The following is a 19,489-nucleotide window of genomic DNA, read 5'->3' as shown; positions in this document are numbered from 1 at the left end:
ATTAGTCCGGCCCATGTTACATAGTCCGGACGCCCGAGGACCCCTTAATCCAGGACTCCCTCAATGGCCTCAAGCCATTTCGCAGAATCTGGGCTAATCATCGCTTCCTCATAGTTCGTAGGTTCGTCATGGTCTAGTAACATGACTTCCAGAACCGGATTACCGTACCACTCTGGTGCGGACCGTACTCTGGTTGACCTACGAGGTTTAGTAGTAACTTGATCTGAAGTTTCATGATCATCATCATTAGCTTCCTCACTAATTGGTGTAGGAATCACTGGAACTGATTTCTGTGATGAACTACTTTCCAATTCGGGAGAAGGTACAATTATCTCATCAAGTTCTACTTTCCTCCCACTCACTTCTCTCCAGAGAAACTCCTTCTCTAGAAAGGATCCATCTTAGCAATGAAAATCTTGCCTTCGGATCTGTGATAGAAGGTGTACCCGACAGTCTCCTTTGGGTATTCTATGAAGACACATTTCTTCGATTTGGGTTCGAGCTCATCAGCTTGAAGCTTTTTCACATAAGCATCGCAGCCCCAAACTTTAAGAAACTACAGCTTAGGTTTCTTGCCAAACCACAGCTCATACGGTGTCGTCTCAACGGATTTAGATGGTGCCCTATTTAACGTGAATGCAGCTGTCTCTAATGCATGGCCCCAAAACGATAGTGGTAAATTGGTAAGGGACATCATAGATCGCACCATATCTAATAAAGTACGGTTACGACATTCAGACACACCATTACGCTATGGTGTTCCAGCTGGCGTGAGTTGTGAAACTATTCCACATTGTTTTAAATGAAGGCCAAACTTGTAACTCAAATATTCGCCTCCGCGATCAGATCGTAGAAACTTTATTTTCTTGTTACGATGATTCTCCACTTCACTCTGAAATTCTTTGAACTTTTCAAATGTGTCAGACTTGTGTTTCATTAAGTAGATATACCCATATCTGCTCAAATCATTTGTGAAGATCAGAAAATAACAATACCTGCCGCGAGCCTCAACACTCATCGGACCGCATATATCGGTATGTATTATTTCCAATAAGTCATTGGCTCGCTCCATTGTTCTGAAGAATGGAGTCTTAGTCATCTTGCCCATGAGCCATTGTTCGCAATCAAATGATTCATAATCAAGTGATTCCAAAAGTCTATCTGCATGGAGTTTCTTTATGCGCTTTACACCAATATGACCTAAACGGCAGTGACACAAATATGTCACACTATCATTATCAACTTTGCATCTTTTGGCATCAATACTATGAATATGTGTATCACTACGATCGAGATTCAATAAACCATTCACATTGGATGAATGACCATTGAAGGTTTTATTCATGTAAACAGAATAACAGTTATTCTCTGACTTAAATGAATAACCATATTGCAATAATCATGATCTAATCATATTCATGCTCAACGCAAACACCAAATAACATTTATTTAGGTTCAACACTAATCTCGAAGGTAGAGGGAGTGTGCGATGGTGATCGTGTCAACCTTGGAATTACTTCCAACACACATTGTCACCTCGTCCTTAACTAGTCTCTGTTTATTTTGCAACTCTTGTTTCGAGTTACTACTCTTAGCAACTGAACCAGTATCAAATACCGAGGGGTTGCTAGAAACACTAGTAAAGTACACATCAATAACATGTATATCACATATACCTTTGTTCACTTTGCCATCCTTCTTATCCGCCAAGTATTTGGGGTAGTTCCGCTTCCAGTGACCATTTCCTTTGAAGTGGAAGCACACAGTTTCAGGATTAGGTTCAGCTTTGGGCTTCTTCACGGGAGTGGCAACTTGCTTTCCATTCTTCTTGAAGTTCCCTTTCTTTCCCTTTGCCCTTTTTCCTGAAACTAGTGGTCTTGTTAACCATCAACACTTGATGTTCTTTCTTGATTTCTACCTTCGCCGATTTCAACATCACGAAGAGCTCGGGAATTGTTTTCATCATCATCCCTTGCATATTATAGTTCATCACGAAGTTCTAGTAACTTGGTGATAGTGACTAGAGAACTCTGTCAATCACTCTTATCTGGAAGATTAACTCCCATTTGATTCAAGCGATTGTAGTACTCAGACATTCTGAGCACATGCTCACTGGTTGAGCTATTCTCCTCCATCTTGTAGGAAAAGTACTTGTCAGAGGTCTCATACCTCTTGACACAGGCATGAGACTGAAATACCAATTTTATCTCTTGGAACATCTCATATGCTCCATGGCGTTCAAATTTTTTTTGAAGTCCCGGTTGTAAGCCGTAAAGCATGGTGCACTAAACTATCAAGTAGTCATCATTCCGAGCTTTGTCAAACGTTCATAACGTATGCATCTGCTCCTGCAATAGGTCTGTCACCTAGCGGTGCATCAAGGACATAATACTTCTGTCGGAGTAAACGGCCACGGGTAGCCTAACCGACTACCCCTGGCCCTTCAAAAATTATGAGGCCATTTGAGCCTTCAAGCATTCAAGGCATTGGGCCGCCTTCCCCCGGCCGGCTACCCCCGGAGCCGACTCTCAGAAGGCGACCCAGTCTCAAGATGGCCGACTCCAGGAAGCCGACCATGGAGAACGCCGACTCCCAAGAGCCGGCCATGAAGAACGCCGACTCCAAGAAGCCGGCCAAGACCGCACCCACATAACGGTGACAAGATGGGACATGGCTACAGTGCGGCCCACTACCCCCGCATCCCGAGGCAGGCATGGCCGCAGGACGCCGTACGGGTCAGCCATCTCCCGTCCGGCTCGGCCCTGTAGCCATGCTGGCCTCAACGTCACCCGCGACAGACGCCAGTATGGCCCACGGGCGGTGGGCCCCTTTAGCCAGAGAGAGGCACGAAGGCGGCCCGGCCTCCCCAGTCGGCCAGGGGCGTAGCCGGCCCCCAGAAGCCGGCTACCCCCTCCCTCGAAACATGTGCCACATTAAGGAGACAAGACGAGGTAAGGCTACAGTGAGAGCCCTCGAGGCGGCACACTGTAGCCACGCTTACCTCGACAAAGCCCTCGTCATCAGGGGCGAGGCTACAGTAAACAGCCGCCGACAAGACCCCCAGGCGGTGGGGCCGGCCTGTCGACCAAGAGGCCGGCAGCTGGCGGGACCCACCAGTCGGCGGGCCCCAATGGCCGGCGGAGAAGCCGGCGAGCACACACACTGACGAGTGGGACCCGCGCCCAGCCGGATTACAATTGTACCCCCGGGGGGTAGGCCTATATAAACTCCCCGGGGCACCCATGCAAAGGGTTGGCTTCTTAGAGATACACACACACCATATAGAGAGGGAAGCGAGAGCTAGACTTGCTCTTCTTCTCCCTTGAACCCGACAGCTCAAGGAGCACTTGTAGCTACTCTTTCTGATCTAGTGATCATGCGGAGACCCCGCAGAGCAGGACTAGGGGTGTTATCTCCACGGAGAGCCCCGAACCTGGGTAAGATTCGCCGGCGAGCATGTCTTCGCCTCATCCCGTTTCCAGGCACCGACGATGTCTTACTGGCTCCCACAATGATAAGCCACCCGTTGGCATATGTCGCACCTACCACCCGACATTTGGCGCCCACCGTGGGGCCAGGTGCACCGTCGTCCGGAGACCTGTTCTGGACGGGAACCCTTTTTCTCTCCCGCGAGCGCAGCCAGCCTGCTGCGCCCGATGGCGTTTGCCCCGACGCGCTGCAAGGCGTCGACGACGCCTGCGCGACGAGCCGCCTCGCCGATCTGCTCGGCGAGGCTCGCATCTCCGACGAGCCCGCGTCCGACGCGGGCACGGACTACCCCGAGAGCCGCCTCGTCAGCCTCCTCGACCAACTTCATGTCTCCAGCGAGCCTACTGCAGACTTGGAGTCGGTCGGCTCCACTGACCCGATGCTTGTCGATTCCGACATGGCATCGCTCGACGCCTATCCCTCCGACGTGGTGGTCTTCGACGACCCTCTCCCTCGAGCTGACAGCGGCAGCAGCGCTGTCACCGAAGTGTTGGTCATCAGCCACGTCGCCAATTCGGGCAAGAACGCCCACGACGCCCTGCAAGGGGTGATGCTTGACTTATCCGTCCCTATCCCGGCCGACGCCGACGCCGAGACCTTGGAGGCACGCCGCCTCGCCCTCATCGCGGAAGGCCAGAAGATAGCCTCCATGAGACGCCTCACCGAGGCCCACCAGCGCGAAGTCGATCGCGCCGCCTTCGGTACGCCGCCTTGTGGCGGGCCGAGCCGAGCCGGCTTCGTCCAGAAGCGCGGCGTGGCTATCGCCAGCATGCTGGGGGCAGATCGCCCCGTCTACGCCACCCCGCTCGAGAATCTGCGAGCCGCCCAGGCGGCCGCTGAAGAGCTAAATGGGCTGGGAGCCGATGAGCTCCCCTACATGACAAGGCGGATCCAGCAACTGATCGACGCGGCCGCAGAACGGCACGAAGCCAGCGCCCGCGCTGAGAGTCCTCCCCCGCGCCGGGAGCACGCCGCAACATCCCGGTCGCCGACTGCGAGCGGCGCCCGCGTGAGGAAAGACAAGGAGCCGACTGCTAGCCGCAGCCCGACTCGTATCACCATCGAGCGCGACGCGGAAGGCCGCCCTCGAGCGGTGGAGCGCCAAGGAAATCCGCCTTCTCCCCCGCCTCGAGGGGAGAGATACCCCACCCCGCCGCCTGTCACGCATCCGACTCTTGGTGGCCGACGAGGCCACCGCGAAGGAGTCGGCGAGAACGACGCCCGCCACCGGATCGACCGCCTAGCTCGATCCCTGGCGCTAGAAGAAGAAGACGATGTCGGCCCGCCGTGCTTTGGCCCCCGCATCCGCGACGAGCCCTTCCCAAAAGGGTTCTCGCTCCCCAGAGACACGCCCAAGTACAAGGCTCTGTGAAGCCGGAAGATTGGCTCATCGACTATTCTACTGCGGTCAGCATAGCCAACGGCAACAGACACGTCGCCATGAAATACGTCCCCCTCATGCTGCAAGGCACGGCGCGCACCTGGCTCAACAGCCTCAAGCCCTACAGCGTCAACAGCTGGCTGGACTTCACGGAAGTCTTCGTCCGCAACTTCACCAGCACGTACAAGCGGCCTCCCAAGCCTCGCCAGCTCTCCTTATGCGTCCAAGGGCCCAACGAGTCGACCCGCGACTACCTCACGCGGTGGGCCGAGCTCCGCAACTCCTGCGAGGGGGTGCACGAGGTTCAGGCCATCGAGTACTTCACCGCCGGGTGCCGAGAGGGCACCCTCCTCAAGCACCGGCTCCTCTGCGACGAGCCGGCTAACCTCGACGAACTACTAATCATCGCGGATAAGTACGCCACGGCCGACTCCTCGATGAAGACCGAGCTTCGAGTGGACGCCTCTGGGAAGGTGCTTGCTCCGGCTCCCAAGACGCCGGCTAGCGAGCCCAATCGGCGCCCCTACCAGAACGACCACAAGCGCAAGGCCCCTATGCCGCCTTCCACCAGTCGGCAGGTGGCCACAGTTGAAGATGAGCAACCCGAAGAACGGCCCGCTCCCAAGAAGAAGGGTGGCAGGCCGGCTTGGCAGCCGGCTTTCTCCTACGAGCAGACTCTCGACGCCCCCTGCAAGTTCCACAACGGCGCGAAGCCGTCCAACCACACGACCCGAAAGTGCCACTGGCTCACGCGAATCTCCAAGGGCGAGGGGCTGGTGCCGCCTCCGCCCCCCGGCCCGCCGCCTCCAGCCCCCCAGCAGCCGGCGGCTCGGCCAGCAGTTGGAGCCATTCAAGATGAGTTCCCTGAAGAGCACGCCGCCTACGTCGTCTTCACAAGCCAAGTTGAAGACAAGCGTAGTCGGCGCCGTCAGCATCAAGAGGTCAACGCAGTCGCCTCTAGCGCTCCCGAGTTCATGCACTGGTCCGAGAAGCCCATCAACTGGAGCCAGACCGACCACCCAGAGGTGATGCCATCCCCTGGCTCCTATGCACTAGTCTTGGATGTCACCCTCGCGACGGAGAGGCGAGCTGCCCGATTCTCCCGCGTCCTGATTGATGGTGGAAGCAGTATCAATATACCGTACCGCGATACCATGGAGAAGCTGAACATCAAGGCGAAGCAGCTCATGCCAAGCCGGACCGTGTTTCATGGCATCGTGCCCGGCTTGTCTTGTTCCCTGATCGGCAAGATCAAGATGGATGTTCTCTTCGGAGACAAGGATCATTTTCGCCGAGAAGCGATCTGGTTTGAGGTAGTGGATCTGGAGAGCCCCTACCATGCTTTGCTTGGCCGACCTGCTCTGGCCAAGTTCATGGCTGTGCCCCACTACGCCTACCTAAAGATGAAGATGTCGAGCTCGAAGGGGATCATCACCGTAGCCGGCGACTACAAGAAGTCCATCGAGTGCGCCATGGCCAGCAGTCGGCTGGCCGAGTCCCTTGTAGTGGCAGAAGAGAAGAAGATGCTGGAACGGGTTGTGGCCATGGCCGGCAAGCAGCCGGCTTTGTCCCCCAACCCCAAAGATTATGATGCGCAGGGCTCCTTCCAACCGGCCAAGGAGACGAAGAAGATACCTCTGGACCCGGAGAATCCGGAAAGGTTTGCTGTCATTGGGGCAAACCTGGATGGTAAATAGGAAGGCGAGCTCGTCGACTTCCTCCGTGAGAATCGAGACATCTTCGCATGGTCCCCAAAGGACATGCCGGGTGTCCCGAAGGATTTCGCCGAGCACAAATTGCACGTCTGAGCCGACGCGAAGCCGGTCAAGCAGCCCCTCCGCCGACTGTCAAAAGAGAAGCGAAGAATCTTAGGAGAAGAGATAGCCAGGCTCCTCGCCGCTGGCTTTATTATGGAAGTATTATTTCCAGAGTGGCTTGCCAACCCAGTCTTGGTTTTGAAAAAGAATAACAAGTGGCGTATGTGTATAGACTACACCAGCCTCAACAAGGCCTGCCCCAAGGATCCGTTTGCTTTGCCACGGATTGACCAAGTGATAGACTCCACAGCCGGATGCGAGCTGTTGAGTTTTTTTGGATGCCTACTCAGGATACCATCAAGTCAAGTTGGACCCAGCAGACCGACTGAAGACTGCCTTCATCACACCATTCGGAGCTTTCTGTTACCTGACTAACATTCGGCCTAAGGTATGCCAGTGCCACTTTTCAGCGTTGCATGCAGAAATGCCTCCTCAAACAACTCGGCAGAAATGCCCACGTCTACGTAGACGACATTGTGGTGAAGACAGAGAAGCGCGGCACCCTGCTGGAGGACCTCAAAGAAACATTTGCCAACTTGCGCCGATTCCAAATCAAGCTCAACCCCGAGAAATGCGTGTTCGGAGTACGAGCGGGCCAGCTGTTAGGTTTTCTGGTCTCCGAACGCGGCATCGAGTGCAACCCTATGAAGATTAAGGCCATCGAGAGGATGGAGATTCCCACCAAATTGCGAGATGTGCAGAAGTTCATCGGGTGCTTGGCCTCCCTAAACCGCTTTATCAGCCGGCTAGGAGAGAAGGCTCTCCCCCTGTACCGACTCATGAAGAAGTCCACTCACTTCGAGTGGAATGACCAAGCCGACCAAGCCTTCCATGAGCTGAAGAAGATGCTGACCACTCCACCTGTACTGGCGGCACCGACTGAGAAGGAGCCCATGCTCCTCTACATTGCCGCGACTAGCCGAGTGGTCAGTACAGTTGTCGTGGTCCAGCACCCGGAAGAAGGCCGAGCCCAGCTAGTTCAAAGGCCGGTGTATTATCTAAGTGAAGTACTATCCAGCTCAAAGCAAAACTACCCGCACTACCAGAAGATGTGCTATGGGGTGTACTTCGCCGCCAAGAAGCTGAAGCCCTACTTCCAAGAGCATCCCATCACGGTCGTGTGCACCGCCCCGCTTGCCGAGATCATAGGCAGCCGGGATGCCTCCGGCCGGGTGGCTAAGTGGGCCATTGCCTTGGCACCATACACAATCTTCTACCAACCCCGCACCGCCATCAAGTCCCAAGCATTGGCCGACTTCCTCGTCGACTGGGCCGAGACCCAGTACCTACCGCCGGCTCCCGACTCTACCCATTGGCGGATGCACTTCGACGGGTCCAAGATGCGCACCGGCTTGGAAGCCGGCATCGTCCTCACCTCTCCCAAAGGCGACAAACTCAGATACACGCTGCAAATCCACTTCGCCGCCTCCAACAACGTGGCCGAGTACGAGGCGCTCATACATGGGCTCCGGCTAGCCAAAGAACTCGGCATACGCCGGATCCTGTGTTATGGCGACTCAGACTTGGTGGTCCAGCAGTCGTCTGGCGACTGGGACGCCAAGGATGCAAACATGGCGAGCTATCGATTCCTCGTCCAGCAGATCAGTGGGTACTTCGAAGGGTGCGAGTTCCTTCACGTGCCAAGGGCCGACAACAACCAAGCAGATGCCCTGGCATGGATCGGCTCCACCCGACAGGCTATACCGACCGGCGTCTCCCTCCAGCGCCTCCTCAAGCCGTCCATCAAGTCGTCTCTAGAGTCAGACTCTATCTTCATACCGCCTGTCCCCGATGCAGCCGGATCCGACTGGAGGAACCCCGCAGGCGGCATGGGGACTTCGACAACTGGCCCGGGGATTGCCGTAGTCGCACCCGGCCCGGGGACTTCAGAACCCGGCCCGGGGACTGCAGCAGTCGGCCCGGGGACTGCAGCAACACAAGAAGCGGTGGCCGACTCCAATTCCACGCCACCCGACCCACCTACCCGAGTCATGGTGGCCGTACTGACAGAAGAAGAAGTCACAGCTCCATCATGGGCCCAGCCCATCCTCAAATTCCTAGTCAACAGAGAGCTGCCGGCTGATGAGATCTCAGCAAGACTAGTGCAACGACGAGCCGGAGCATATGCAATAATTAACAGAGAGCTTGTCAAGCGCAGCGTCACTGGAGTCTTCCAGCACTGTGTCGAGCCAGGAAAAGGAGTGGCAATCCTCAAGGATATCCGTCAAGGCGAATACGGCCACCACGCAGCCTCAAGATCACTTGTGGCCAAAGCTTTCCGCCACGGTTTCTTTTGGCCGACTACTTTGGAAGATGCCAAAGAGATAGTCAAGAGCTGCAGAGGATGCCAAGTCTTCAGTTCCAAGCAACACCTGCTGGCCTCTGCACTCAAGACCATTCCCCTCACCTGGCCCTTTGCCGTCTGGGGACTGGACATGGTGGGCCCTTTCAAGACAGCCCGCGGCGGCTTGACACATCTGCTCGTCGCCGTGGACAAGTTCACCAAGTGGATCGAAGCGAAGCCGATCAAGAAGCTGAACGGGCCGACTGCCGTGACGTTCATCACTGACATCACTACTCGGTACGGCGTACCGCACAGCATCATCACCGACAATGGCACAAACTTTGCCAAAGGAGCACTGGCACGTTTCTGCACGACGCAGGGTATCCGACTGGACTTAGCGTCCGTTGCCCACCCGCAGTCAAACGGCCAGGTCGAGCGAGCAAATGGACTCATCCTCTCCGGCATCAAGCCCCGACTGGTTGTACCACTGGAGCGATCGGCCGGCTGCTGGCTCGATGAGCTGCCGGCTATCCTCTGGAGTCTGCGTACTATCCCCAACAAGTCAACCGGCTTCACTCCATTCTTCCTTGTATATGGTGCCGAGGCCGTCATCCCAACCGACATCGAGTTCGACTCGCCTCGGATCACCATGTACACAGAGGCGGAGGCCAAGGAAGCAAGAGAAGACGGTGTCGACCTACTGGAAGAAGGCCGGCTGTTAGCACTCAGCCGGTCCGCCATCTACCAGCAGGGGTTGCGCCACCACAACCGCAAGGTCAAGCCAAGATCTTTCCAGGAGGGCGACCTTGTGCTTCGGCTGATCCAGCGAACAACCAGCCAGCACAAGCTCTCGCCCCCCTGGGAAGGCCCTTTCGTCATCAGCAAGGCACTAGGCAACGACTCCTACTACTTGATCGACGCGCAAAAACCAAGAGCACGCAAGAGGGATGACTCCGGCAAGGAGTCAGAGCGACCATGGAACGCGAACCTCCTGAGAAGATTTTACAGTTGAAAGCAGTATGTATCATGCTACCCTTTTTGTATTAAGTACGAAACAACAGGCCCCCCGAGGAGCACTCGGGGACTGCCTTTATTTATCTATGAGTGACGAGTGTCATATCCATGAATGTATTATTACATTTGATTTCCTGTCTGGCACCGGGTTCGACTAGTCGGCCCGGGGACTGGCCGCCTTAAGCTATATTAAAGTTCTACCTGAAGTCAGACAAGTAGTGTGCCGGCTCCCGAGTCCTCTCTTGTTGAAAGTCGCAGCTCGAAGAACCGACTATCCGACTAGCAAGAGCCAAGGCAGAAAGGATGCCCACACGAAAAAGGGCTAAGGACTGATGAACTTGTATAACGAAAAGACGGCCTCCGACCACGCTTGCCGGCTGTCAGAACAGTCGGCTGGCCGGCTTCCCAAACACTTCGCTATAATCCAACAAAGCTAGAGTACTTGCCCTCCCAATTGGCCAAGCACTTCTCCAGCCACAGATTGCAGAGCAACTGCCTGACTGGGGAGGTGGCAACCAAGGGAGGGCGGCAAAAGAAACAACAGAAGGATGAAAAACAAAGAACAAGGAAAAGCCAACCACTTGCATAGTCATATATACATATAAAGCTCCCAACAGGCCGGCAATCGACATAGTTCGAATACACCCCCAGTGGGTGAAATTGTGTAAACTTAACAGAATATTGTTCCAAAAGTGACAAGACAGGAAAATAAAAGATAGCAGACTAGACTAAAGGTGCGATGTGGGAGCCGGGTTGGTCGGTGGAGACGGCGTCGCCAGCTGAAGGAGTGGCCGGCTGGCGGGTCTAGGCTTGATCACCGCCGGTGGCAGGCGAATCACCCACGCGTGACGTGTTGCTGGAGGCACGGTCAAGCTGAGGCTGGCCGGCCGCCCCACCATCCGGCCCGGCGTCTTCACCCTCCTCCTCCTCTTCTTCGCCCTCGTCGTTGGAGTCGATCTCCTCCGCCGAGTCTTCGCCGTCTGCCGGGTTCAGCCCGAACCATTCCTCCGGCTGAGCAACACCGTTGTCATCTACCTCAGGGGCGAAGGCGCTGGTGTCGGTGTAGTCGGCGATCGCCGAAGCCCGCCGGATGATAGCCGGCCGCGCCGGCTCCAGCTCCGTGTCGGCCTGCCGCCGCCAGGTAGCCAGCTGGTCCAGACTCAGGCCGGGATACCAGGCCTTGACGAACTCCAGCGCCCGCCTGGCGCCGGACCGAGCCGCCGAAGCCTTCCAGGCTTCGAAGCGGCCGACTGCCACCTCCAGCCGGTCGGCAGTCCGACTAGGGGTGCGGGGAACCACTTCGCCGGGCCAGAGGGCGGCCAACATCTGCGCCCCGGCACGTTGAAGCCGGCGGAGCAGTCGATGAGTCGGCTGGAGGCGGGCCTGGATCGCCAAGAGCTGCTCTTCCAGCGACCGACTAGCGTTTGGTGCAATCTCGGTGCCAGCCTGCCTCCGTGCCTCGCGGCGGGCCTCGATGATTTGGTTGGCGGCGGTAGAGTAGCCAGGGAAGTACTCTGCGCAAGAAAGAAAGAGAAAGAAGAGAAAACACCAAGTTAGAAAACGAGCCAAGAGCGGCAGGCGGCAAGAAAGGACGAAGAAGAAGGCGGCTTACCGTCAACCAAATCTTCGATCTGGCCATAGCCATTGATCAGTGTCTGCCTTGCTTCGGCCCAACCAGCCGCCTCTGTCTCATACTCGGCCTGGAGGGCGGCTTCGCTGTCCTGCACCGCCTTCAGAGCCGCCTTGTGGCTCTCCTCCTGGTCGGCCAACCTCTTGGCCAGGCGGTCACGTTCCTGCACCAAGGCGGCAAACTCGGCCTCCTTAGCACGAAGGGCAGCCTGAGACCCTCCCAGCTGCTCCCTCAGACTGGCGTTGGCCGCTGCAGGGACGGCAGAGAAAGAAGAAGCAATAAGAAGAAGTCGTCAAGGAAGATCCGACCCGACTGCTCAGCAGTCGGCCCGAATCTCGGGGACTACACCCAGTGGGTGCGCTGATGCGCCCCCACGTGAGATAAAGGACGAAGCACTTACCCCGGCTCTCAGTTAGGTCGGCGGTCTTCTGGGTCAGCTCCCGAGCCTGGGAGTTGAAGGCAGCCGCGCGAAGATTGTGGTAGTCCTGCAAGACAGGCAGAAGAGCAAAGTAAGAGCAAGAATAGCAAAACTAGATCCGCTAAGAAGTTCCAAGCCGCCTGCTCAGCAGCCGACTCGGAACTCGGGGACTACACCCAGTGGGTGCGCTGACGCGCACCCACGGAAGAAAACAAGATCAAAAAAGCAAGATAAGAAGACTAACCCGGATGGCCGCCCGTGTCACAAGGAACTCGTCGTTGTATTTCCTCAGCGCCGTAGCCTGGGCTTGGAGCCGGGCCCGGACGTCCTGCGCGGCCACATTCATCACGGCCGCCCCTCCGCCCGGCGTCCACCCCGAGCTGGCGCTGGCCGCCTCCATATCCTGGGCCGACGAGCTGGAGCCCGCGGCCGGCTGCGGCTCCGATGCAGCCTTCTGCGGCTCCGATGCGGCCTTCCCCGTGCGCTGGCGCGACGACGTCCGGACCGCCAGATCAGTCCTCGCGGCCGGCTCGCCCCCGGCCGACTGCGCAGGCGGCAGGTCAGGCCGCCGCCTTGAGCCGCTCTAGTTGGCGGGGCCAGTGCCGCCACCCTCTCTAGGATGACGATGTCGTCTTCTCTCTCCAGCCCCGGCTGCTCACCGCCGGCTTCTTCTAGCGGGGGCTCCGGGGCCCCAGGCGCCGCGACGCGCAGTGGGGCGACCAGCAAGGCCCCCTCCGCCATCGCCGCAGCCGCAGCCGCAGCCTCCGCTTGGGCCTTGGCTGTGGCGTCAGCGCGCGCCTTCGCCGCCTCCTCCTCCTGCGCCGCCTTGGCGGAGGCCGCCCTCAGTGCCTCCGCCTCCTGCGCCTCCCGCTCCTCCCGCACCTCCCGCGCGTTCCGCTCCGTCGTCGCCTGAAGATCGGCAAGGGGGTCCATGCGGCGAGTAGTGCTCCCAGATCCTCCCGGCGACCCAACGACGGAGGCGGCAGCAGCCCGCTCGAGCGACAATGGAGCCCTGGTTTTTTGGAGAAAAGACAAGGACTCAGGAGCTACCAGAGAAAAGAAAGAAAGAAAAGAATACACGAAGGAGTATATACTTACGCCGACACCGTCTGCGGCTGCTTCACCGCCTTGCGGAAGCGGGCCGCCTTCGCGGCCGCCTCCTACCGCCTGGTCGCCGCTGCCCCGCCTCTGGGCTTCTTCGGCCGACTGCCGAACAAGCCCGGCGCGGCACGATGCTTTTGCCCGCCGCCCCGAGCAGGCGGCGCGGCGGAGGAACCCGCACCGTGGCCAGGCGCCGGCTGGCGGCGTGGGACGACTTCAGCCTCGTCATCGTCCGGCCAGTCGTCGAAGCTGACTCCAAGCCCGGAGCTGCCTGCCTTGCCACCGGCTTGGCCACCGCCCGCCTCGGTGTTGTCATCCATAGCGGCCGCCCCCTAGTCGGGGTCCTCCAGATCGTGCTCCGTCCGGTCGGGGACGAATCGGCGCTCCGCGTCCGACCCGCCTGCAGGCCGAAGAAGAGGGCTCTGTCGAGACAAGCCGACTAGTCAGAGTCGGCCAAAAGGAACTCGGCGACAAAACTGAGAAGAGAGAAAGAGAAAAAGAGAACATACCGTGGGCGGTGGATGGGCCCGGCAATATGGCTCCTTGCCGAACTGCCACTCTGCGGAGAGCTTGCAGTTCGCAAGGTAGTTCACCATATAGGCCACCTCGTCGTGCGGCATGTCTTTGGTGCACATCCGACTCAGATCGAGTTGGCCGCTCATCTGACAGATCAGATGAGGGCGGCTCTCGAGCGGGAGCACCCGGCGCGTGACGAAGGCGGCCAGCAGGTCGGGCCCCGACAAGCCCTCCGACTGGATCATCGCCCGCACTCGGGCGACAGCTGCGGTTCCAGCCGGCGTCAGCGTCACGGCCCGATAGGACCACTGGGGCCGCCTGCCTACCGGTGGGCCGGCTATGTAAGCCGGCAGATTGACGTAGTCGCCCTGCGGGGCAACGTTCTTCACGTAGAAGTATGACTTCTGCCATAGCTTCACCGACTGGATCAGCGTGATGACGGGGAAGGGGTTGTCGGCGGCCACCCTCCGCATCGTGACGAAGGCGCCAGTCTGAGCCGGCACGCCCTGCATGCGCGTGCCCAGCTTGGACTGGAAGAACTCCCCCCAGAGCTCGAGGGTGGGGAGGACGCCGAGGTAGACTTCGCACAAGGTGACGAAGGCGGACAGCAGCACCACTGTGTTCGGGGTGAGGTGGTGCGGCTGGAGTTGGTAGAACTCGAGAAAGGAGCGGAAGAAGGCGCTCACGGGCAAGCCGATGCCGCGCAAGAAATGCGAGCGGAAGACTACCCGCTCGCCTTCCTCCGGCTCCGGCGTAATCTCCTTCGCCGGCGCAAGACGGACCTCCACCTTGTCCGCGCTGGGCATCCGCCGCGTCTTGCGGAGGAACTCGACGTGATCCTCATGGATGTTGGAGCCGTCTCAATCCCCGCGGAACTGCATCGTGGCGTAGGGCTGGCGAGAATGAGCGCGACGGCGGAGGATCGAGTGGTGGAGCGGTGCGGCGGCGAGGCGCTGTCGCAAGAAAGAGCAGAAGGAAGAAGATGGCGGAGAGGGGAGGGGCGTGCGAGCTCCTGCCGCTCTCCCCCCTCCCCCTACTTATAGCTTCGCACGGTGAAGTCGGGGAGGCAGGGCGTGGGGTGAGGCGTGGGATTAACTGCACCAACTCCCCCACGCCTCGCGATTATTATGCCCTAAAGGCATGCCGAAACTGCCGCAGGAAGACGTGCGGGCGGCTTCGGGCCGCAGAGAATCCGCGCCTGGGCCCGGGCGTAGGCGTGGCGGGCCCCCGACCCGTGGCGACGTCCCGTCGCGCGCGTGGGCTAGCAGGCTTTTTAGCCAAGGGATGGCACGTGGTTCGCAGGCGGCAAGTGGCCGGCCCGCGGCCCGGTGCACGCGCTGGCAGGCTCCCGCCCTCCGACTCCAAAAATTTTCGCCGAGACGGCGTACCCAACAGAAGCCGGCTCCCAGCTGCCAGCTCGTCAAGATAGGAAGCTAACCGAGCTTCTCGACTCCCACCCAACCTCGAAGCTCAATCAGCTTCGGGGACTACTGTCGGAGTAAATGGCCACGGGTAGCCTAACCGACTACCCCTGGCTCTTCAAAAATTATGAGGCCATTTGAGCCTTCAAGCATTCAAGGCATTGGGCCGCCTTCCCCCGGCCGGCTACCCCCGGAGCCGACTCTCAGAAGGCGACCCAGTCTCAGAAACCTCCCCCAAGATAACTACGAGATGGCCGACTCCAGGAAGCCGACCTTGGAGAACGCCGACTCCCAAGAGCCGGCCATGAAGAACGCCGACTCCAAGAAGCCGGCCAAGACCGCACCCACCAAAACTACACCCACATAACGGTGACAAGACGGGACGTGGCTATAGTGCGGCCCACTACCCCCGCATCCCGAGGCAGGCATGGCCGCAGGACGCCGTACGGGTCAGCCATCTCCCATCCGGCTCGGCCCTGTAGCCATGCTGGCCTCAACGTCACCCGCGACAGACGCCAGTATGGCCCACGGGCGGCGGGCCCCTTTAGCCAGAGAGAGGCACGAAGGCGGCCCGGCCTCCCCAGTCGGCCAGGGGCGTAGCCGGCCCCCAGAAGCCGGCTACCCCCCTCCCTCGAAACATGTGCCACATTAAGGAGACAAGACAAGGTAAGGCTACAGTGAGAGTCCTCGAGGCGGCACACTGTAGCCACGCTTACCTCGACAAAGCCCTCGTCATCAGGGGCGAGGCTACAGTAAACAGCCGCCGACAAGACCCCCAGGCGATGGGGCCGGCCTGTCGACCAAGAGGCTGGCAGCCGGCGGGACCCACCAGTCGGCGGGCCCCAATGGCCGGCGGAGAAGCCGGCGAGCACACACACTGACGACTGGGACCCGCGCCCAGCTGGATTACAATTGTACCCCTGGGGGGTAGGCCTATATAAACCCCCCGGGGCACCCATGCAAAGGGTTGGCTTCTTAGAGATACACACACACCATATAGAGAGGGAAGCGAGAGCTAGACTTGCTCTTCTTCTCCCTTGAACCCGACAGCTCAAGGAGCACTTGTAGCTACTCTTTCTGATCTAGTGATCATGCGGAGACCCCGCAGAGCAGGACTAGGGGTGTTATCTCCACGGAGAGCCCCGAACCTGGGTAAGATTCGCCGGCGAGCATGTCTTCGCCTCATCCCGTTTCCAGGCACCGGCGACGTCTTACTGGCTCCCACAATGATAAGCCACCCGTTGGCATATGTCGCACCTACCACCCGACAACTTCTGTGCAGCAATGAGGATAATCCTCAGATCACGCACCAAGTCCGCATCATTGCTACTACCATCTTTCAACTTATTTTTCTCTAGGAACACATCAAAAATAAACGGGGAGCTACATCGCGAGCTATTGATCTACAACATAATTTGCAAATATTATCAAGATAGCTTTACTCAACTTATTCTTCTTCCATCTTTCAACTTATTCTTCTCTAGGAACATAAGGTGCCAAGATACTAGATAGTATCTACTCATTAAAGAGCCAATAAAAATTAACAACAAAGATGATAGTTTTACTCAACAAACTCACTATTTTCCTTTCGTAGCGATCCAAGGAAGCACTCTCTTGATGGTGACCCCCGATCACATCCGCTCCCTGCAAGCACAAGTTTCTTTCCATTCCTTTTTGCACCACATCTCAACCATCATTCATGATGCATCTGGACAGCTTTGGACCCATCAAGGTTTTCTCTACAAAGATCATAGTGCTAAGTATAAGTCTGTTAGGAGAAAAGGTGAATTTATGGTGCATAGTATTCTGGTCAATTTGTTCACCCGCATGTAAATTTTAGGAGAAAAGGCTAGCTACACAATGAAAGAAGCAAGACTTCTCAGTATCTCACAAACACGCCAGGGCACAAAATGTGTTATTAAGTATAACTAAAGAACAACATTTGAGAGCAAAATCTTTATGCTAGTTGACTCAAACTCAATTGACACGATGTCATCTAACCACATCGGCATTTGCTAGTAGCAGCTTCTAGTCAGAGCAAACTTGAGCCATGCACTACTACACAACAAAGAAAAGTAGATCCACAAATGCCTATGTTCTGTCACTTCTATTGGCTCCCTGTATATGCAGAATTGCAAACAAAATATCTGAAGAACAACTAGAATGATTATTTGTTTTAAGGCAATGATGCCAGAATCAAAAGGGCTTTTTGCACTACAGAAATTGTAAATAGGACATTGAATTTGATTGACTAAGATATGTCTGCGGTGGGGATTTGATTTTAAAGGGATTGAGAGACTAAAACAGAGCATATTTAGTACATAGTTACAATGCAGAAAAACTCTCGCAATAAACTTTATCCAAACCATACATACAGTTACTATGCGCAAGAAGCAAAACAGAGGCATGAAAAGGTAGAAGAGGGAGCAGCGTACAGAGTACAGACACATGCTGAGGAAAGTAGAAGAACAGAGAGATTGTGGGAGCTGGACCTGCAGGATTGCCCAAGATGGTGGGGGCACACCATAGGCAACAAGAGATGAAGGGCGGGTAGAGGGCGCCCAAGGCCAGGCCCTCCCGCTAGCACGGCTGCCAAAGTGAACGAACCTGCCAACGGCAACATCGACTAGGAGGCGAGATTGCCAGGCGGTTCATGGAGGTCGCCTCTGAACTCGCCGCTGACATCCGACGGTGGCATGGATGGGGATGTGGAGATGGCGTCGTGGGTGGGGGATGCGAGCGCGACGGCACTTGGCGGTGGCATGGGCGATGAAGGGGATGGGGCGGCGACGATGGGCGGGGCCGTGTGGATGAAGAAGACGGGGCGAGGCACAGGGCGGCAGTGTAGGTACGGGATCCAATTCGAGAGGATGGGGGTGGTAAGTGCGGCGGCTGAGGGAAGAGGTGGGGAAGGGGAAAGCAATTAGGGCTGCGTGGCGCTTCCAGTGACTTCTACCGTTTTGTGTCTCCCGCGGCTGCCTTGCGGGCTTTTTGGGCCAAAAGTTTCATAACCGCTAACGTTGCATACCGTCAGTGCATAGGCCCTCGTTTGCTTTCCAGGGCAGATGGGCTGACCGGAAAGATGCCGGCAGATAAACTGCCCTTCTAGGTTAACTATTGCCGGCAGATAGCACGCCCTATAGATATTTTCCCGGCAGTTAAAGCTTTGCCGGCAGTAAATGTGACTCGAATTCTTAACATTTCCCGACAACTGATTGCCCCTAAAGTTTTCTGTGGTGTAGTGTAAGTTCATGATAAATTAAAGTTCAATTAATCATATTACTAAAGAACTCTCACTTAGATAGACATCCCTCGAGTCATCTAAATGATCACGTGATCCAAATCAACTAAACCATGTCCGATCATCACGTGAGATGGAGTAGTTTTCAATGGTGAACATCTCTATATTGATCATATCTACTATATGATTCACATTCGACCTTTTGGTCTCAGTGTTCCGAGGCCATATCTGCATATGCTAGGCTCTTCAAGTTTAACCCGAGTATTCCACGCGTGCAAAACTGGCTTGCACCCGTTGTATGTGAACGTAGAGCTTATCACACCCGATCATCACGTGGTGTCTCGGCATGACGAACTGTCGCAACGGTGCATACTCAGGGAGAACACTTGTACCTTGAAATTTAGTGAGGGATCATCTTATAATGCTACCGCCGTACTAAGCAAAATAAGATGCATAAAGGATAAACATCACATGCTATCAAAATATGTGACATGATATGGCCATCATCATCTTGTGCCTTTGATCTCCATCTCCAAAGCACCGTCATGATCTCCATTGTCACCGGCTTGACACCTTGATCTCCATCGTAGCATCGTTGTCGTCTCGCCAACTATTGCTTCTACGACTATCGCTACTGCTTAGTGATAAAGTAAAGCAATTACATGGCGATTGCATTTCATACAATAAAGCGACAACCATAAGGCTCCTGCCAGTTGCCGATAACTTTTACAAAACATGATCATCTCATACAACAATTTATATCTCATCACATCTTGACCATTTCACATCACAACATGCCCTGCAAAAACAAGTTAGACGTCCTCTACTTTGTTGTTGCAAGTTTTACGTGGCTGCTACGGGCTTCTAGCAAGAACCGTTCTTACCTACGCATCAAAACCACAACGATTTTTCATCAAGTGTGCTGTTTTAACCTTCAACAAGGACCGGGCGTAGTCAAACTCGATTCAACTAAAGTTGGAGAAACAGACACCCGCCAGCCACCTGTGTGCGAAGCACGTCGGTAGAACCAGTCTCATGAACGCGGTCATGTAATGTCGGTCCAGGCCGCTTCATCCAACAATACCGCCGAATCAAAGTAAGACGTTGCTGGTAAGCAGTATGAGTATTATCGCCCACAACTCTTTGTGTTCTACTCGTGCATATAACATCTACGTAT

General features: G+C 56.3%; 1 protein-coding gene across 1 annotated transcript; it reads right to left on the bottom strand.

Annotated features, from left to right (window-relative positions):
• Positions 1 to 10,551: 10,551 nt before the first annotated feature.
• On the bottom strand, positions 10,552 to 17,941 carry LOC141026431 (uncharacterized). Its single transcript, XM_073502944.1, has 4 exons — positions 16,650 to 17,941; positions 12,016 to 12,100; positions 11,598 to 11,864; positions 10,552 to 11,499 (listed from the first exon to the last, which is right to left on the bottom strand). The coding sequence occupies exons 1-4, from the start codon at positions 16,737 to 16,739 to the stop codon at positions 10,790 to 10,792; spliced, it is 1,152 nt and encodes a 383-aa protein (XP_073359045.1). The 5' UTR covers positions 16,740 to 17,941; the 3' UTR covers positions 10,552 to 10,789.
• Positions 17,942 to 19,489: the final 1,548 nt, after the last annotated feature.

The sequence above is a fragment of the Aegilops tauschii genome, chromosome 7 (genome assembly GCF_002575655.3).
Source record: "Aegilops tauschii subsp. strangulata cultivar AL8/78 chromosome 7, Aet v6.0, whole genome shotgun sequence".
NCBI classification, from domain to species: Eukaryota; Viridiplantae; Streptophyta; class Magnoliopsida; order Poales; family Poaceae; genus Aegilops; species Aegilops tauschii.
The sequence above is the reverse complement of the archived record's forward strand: the minus strand, read 5'-3'. Positions and strand labels throughout refer to the sequence as shown.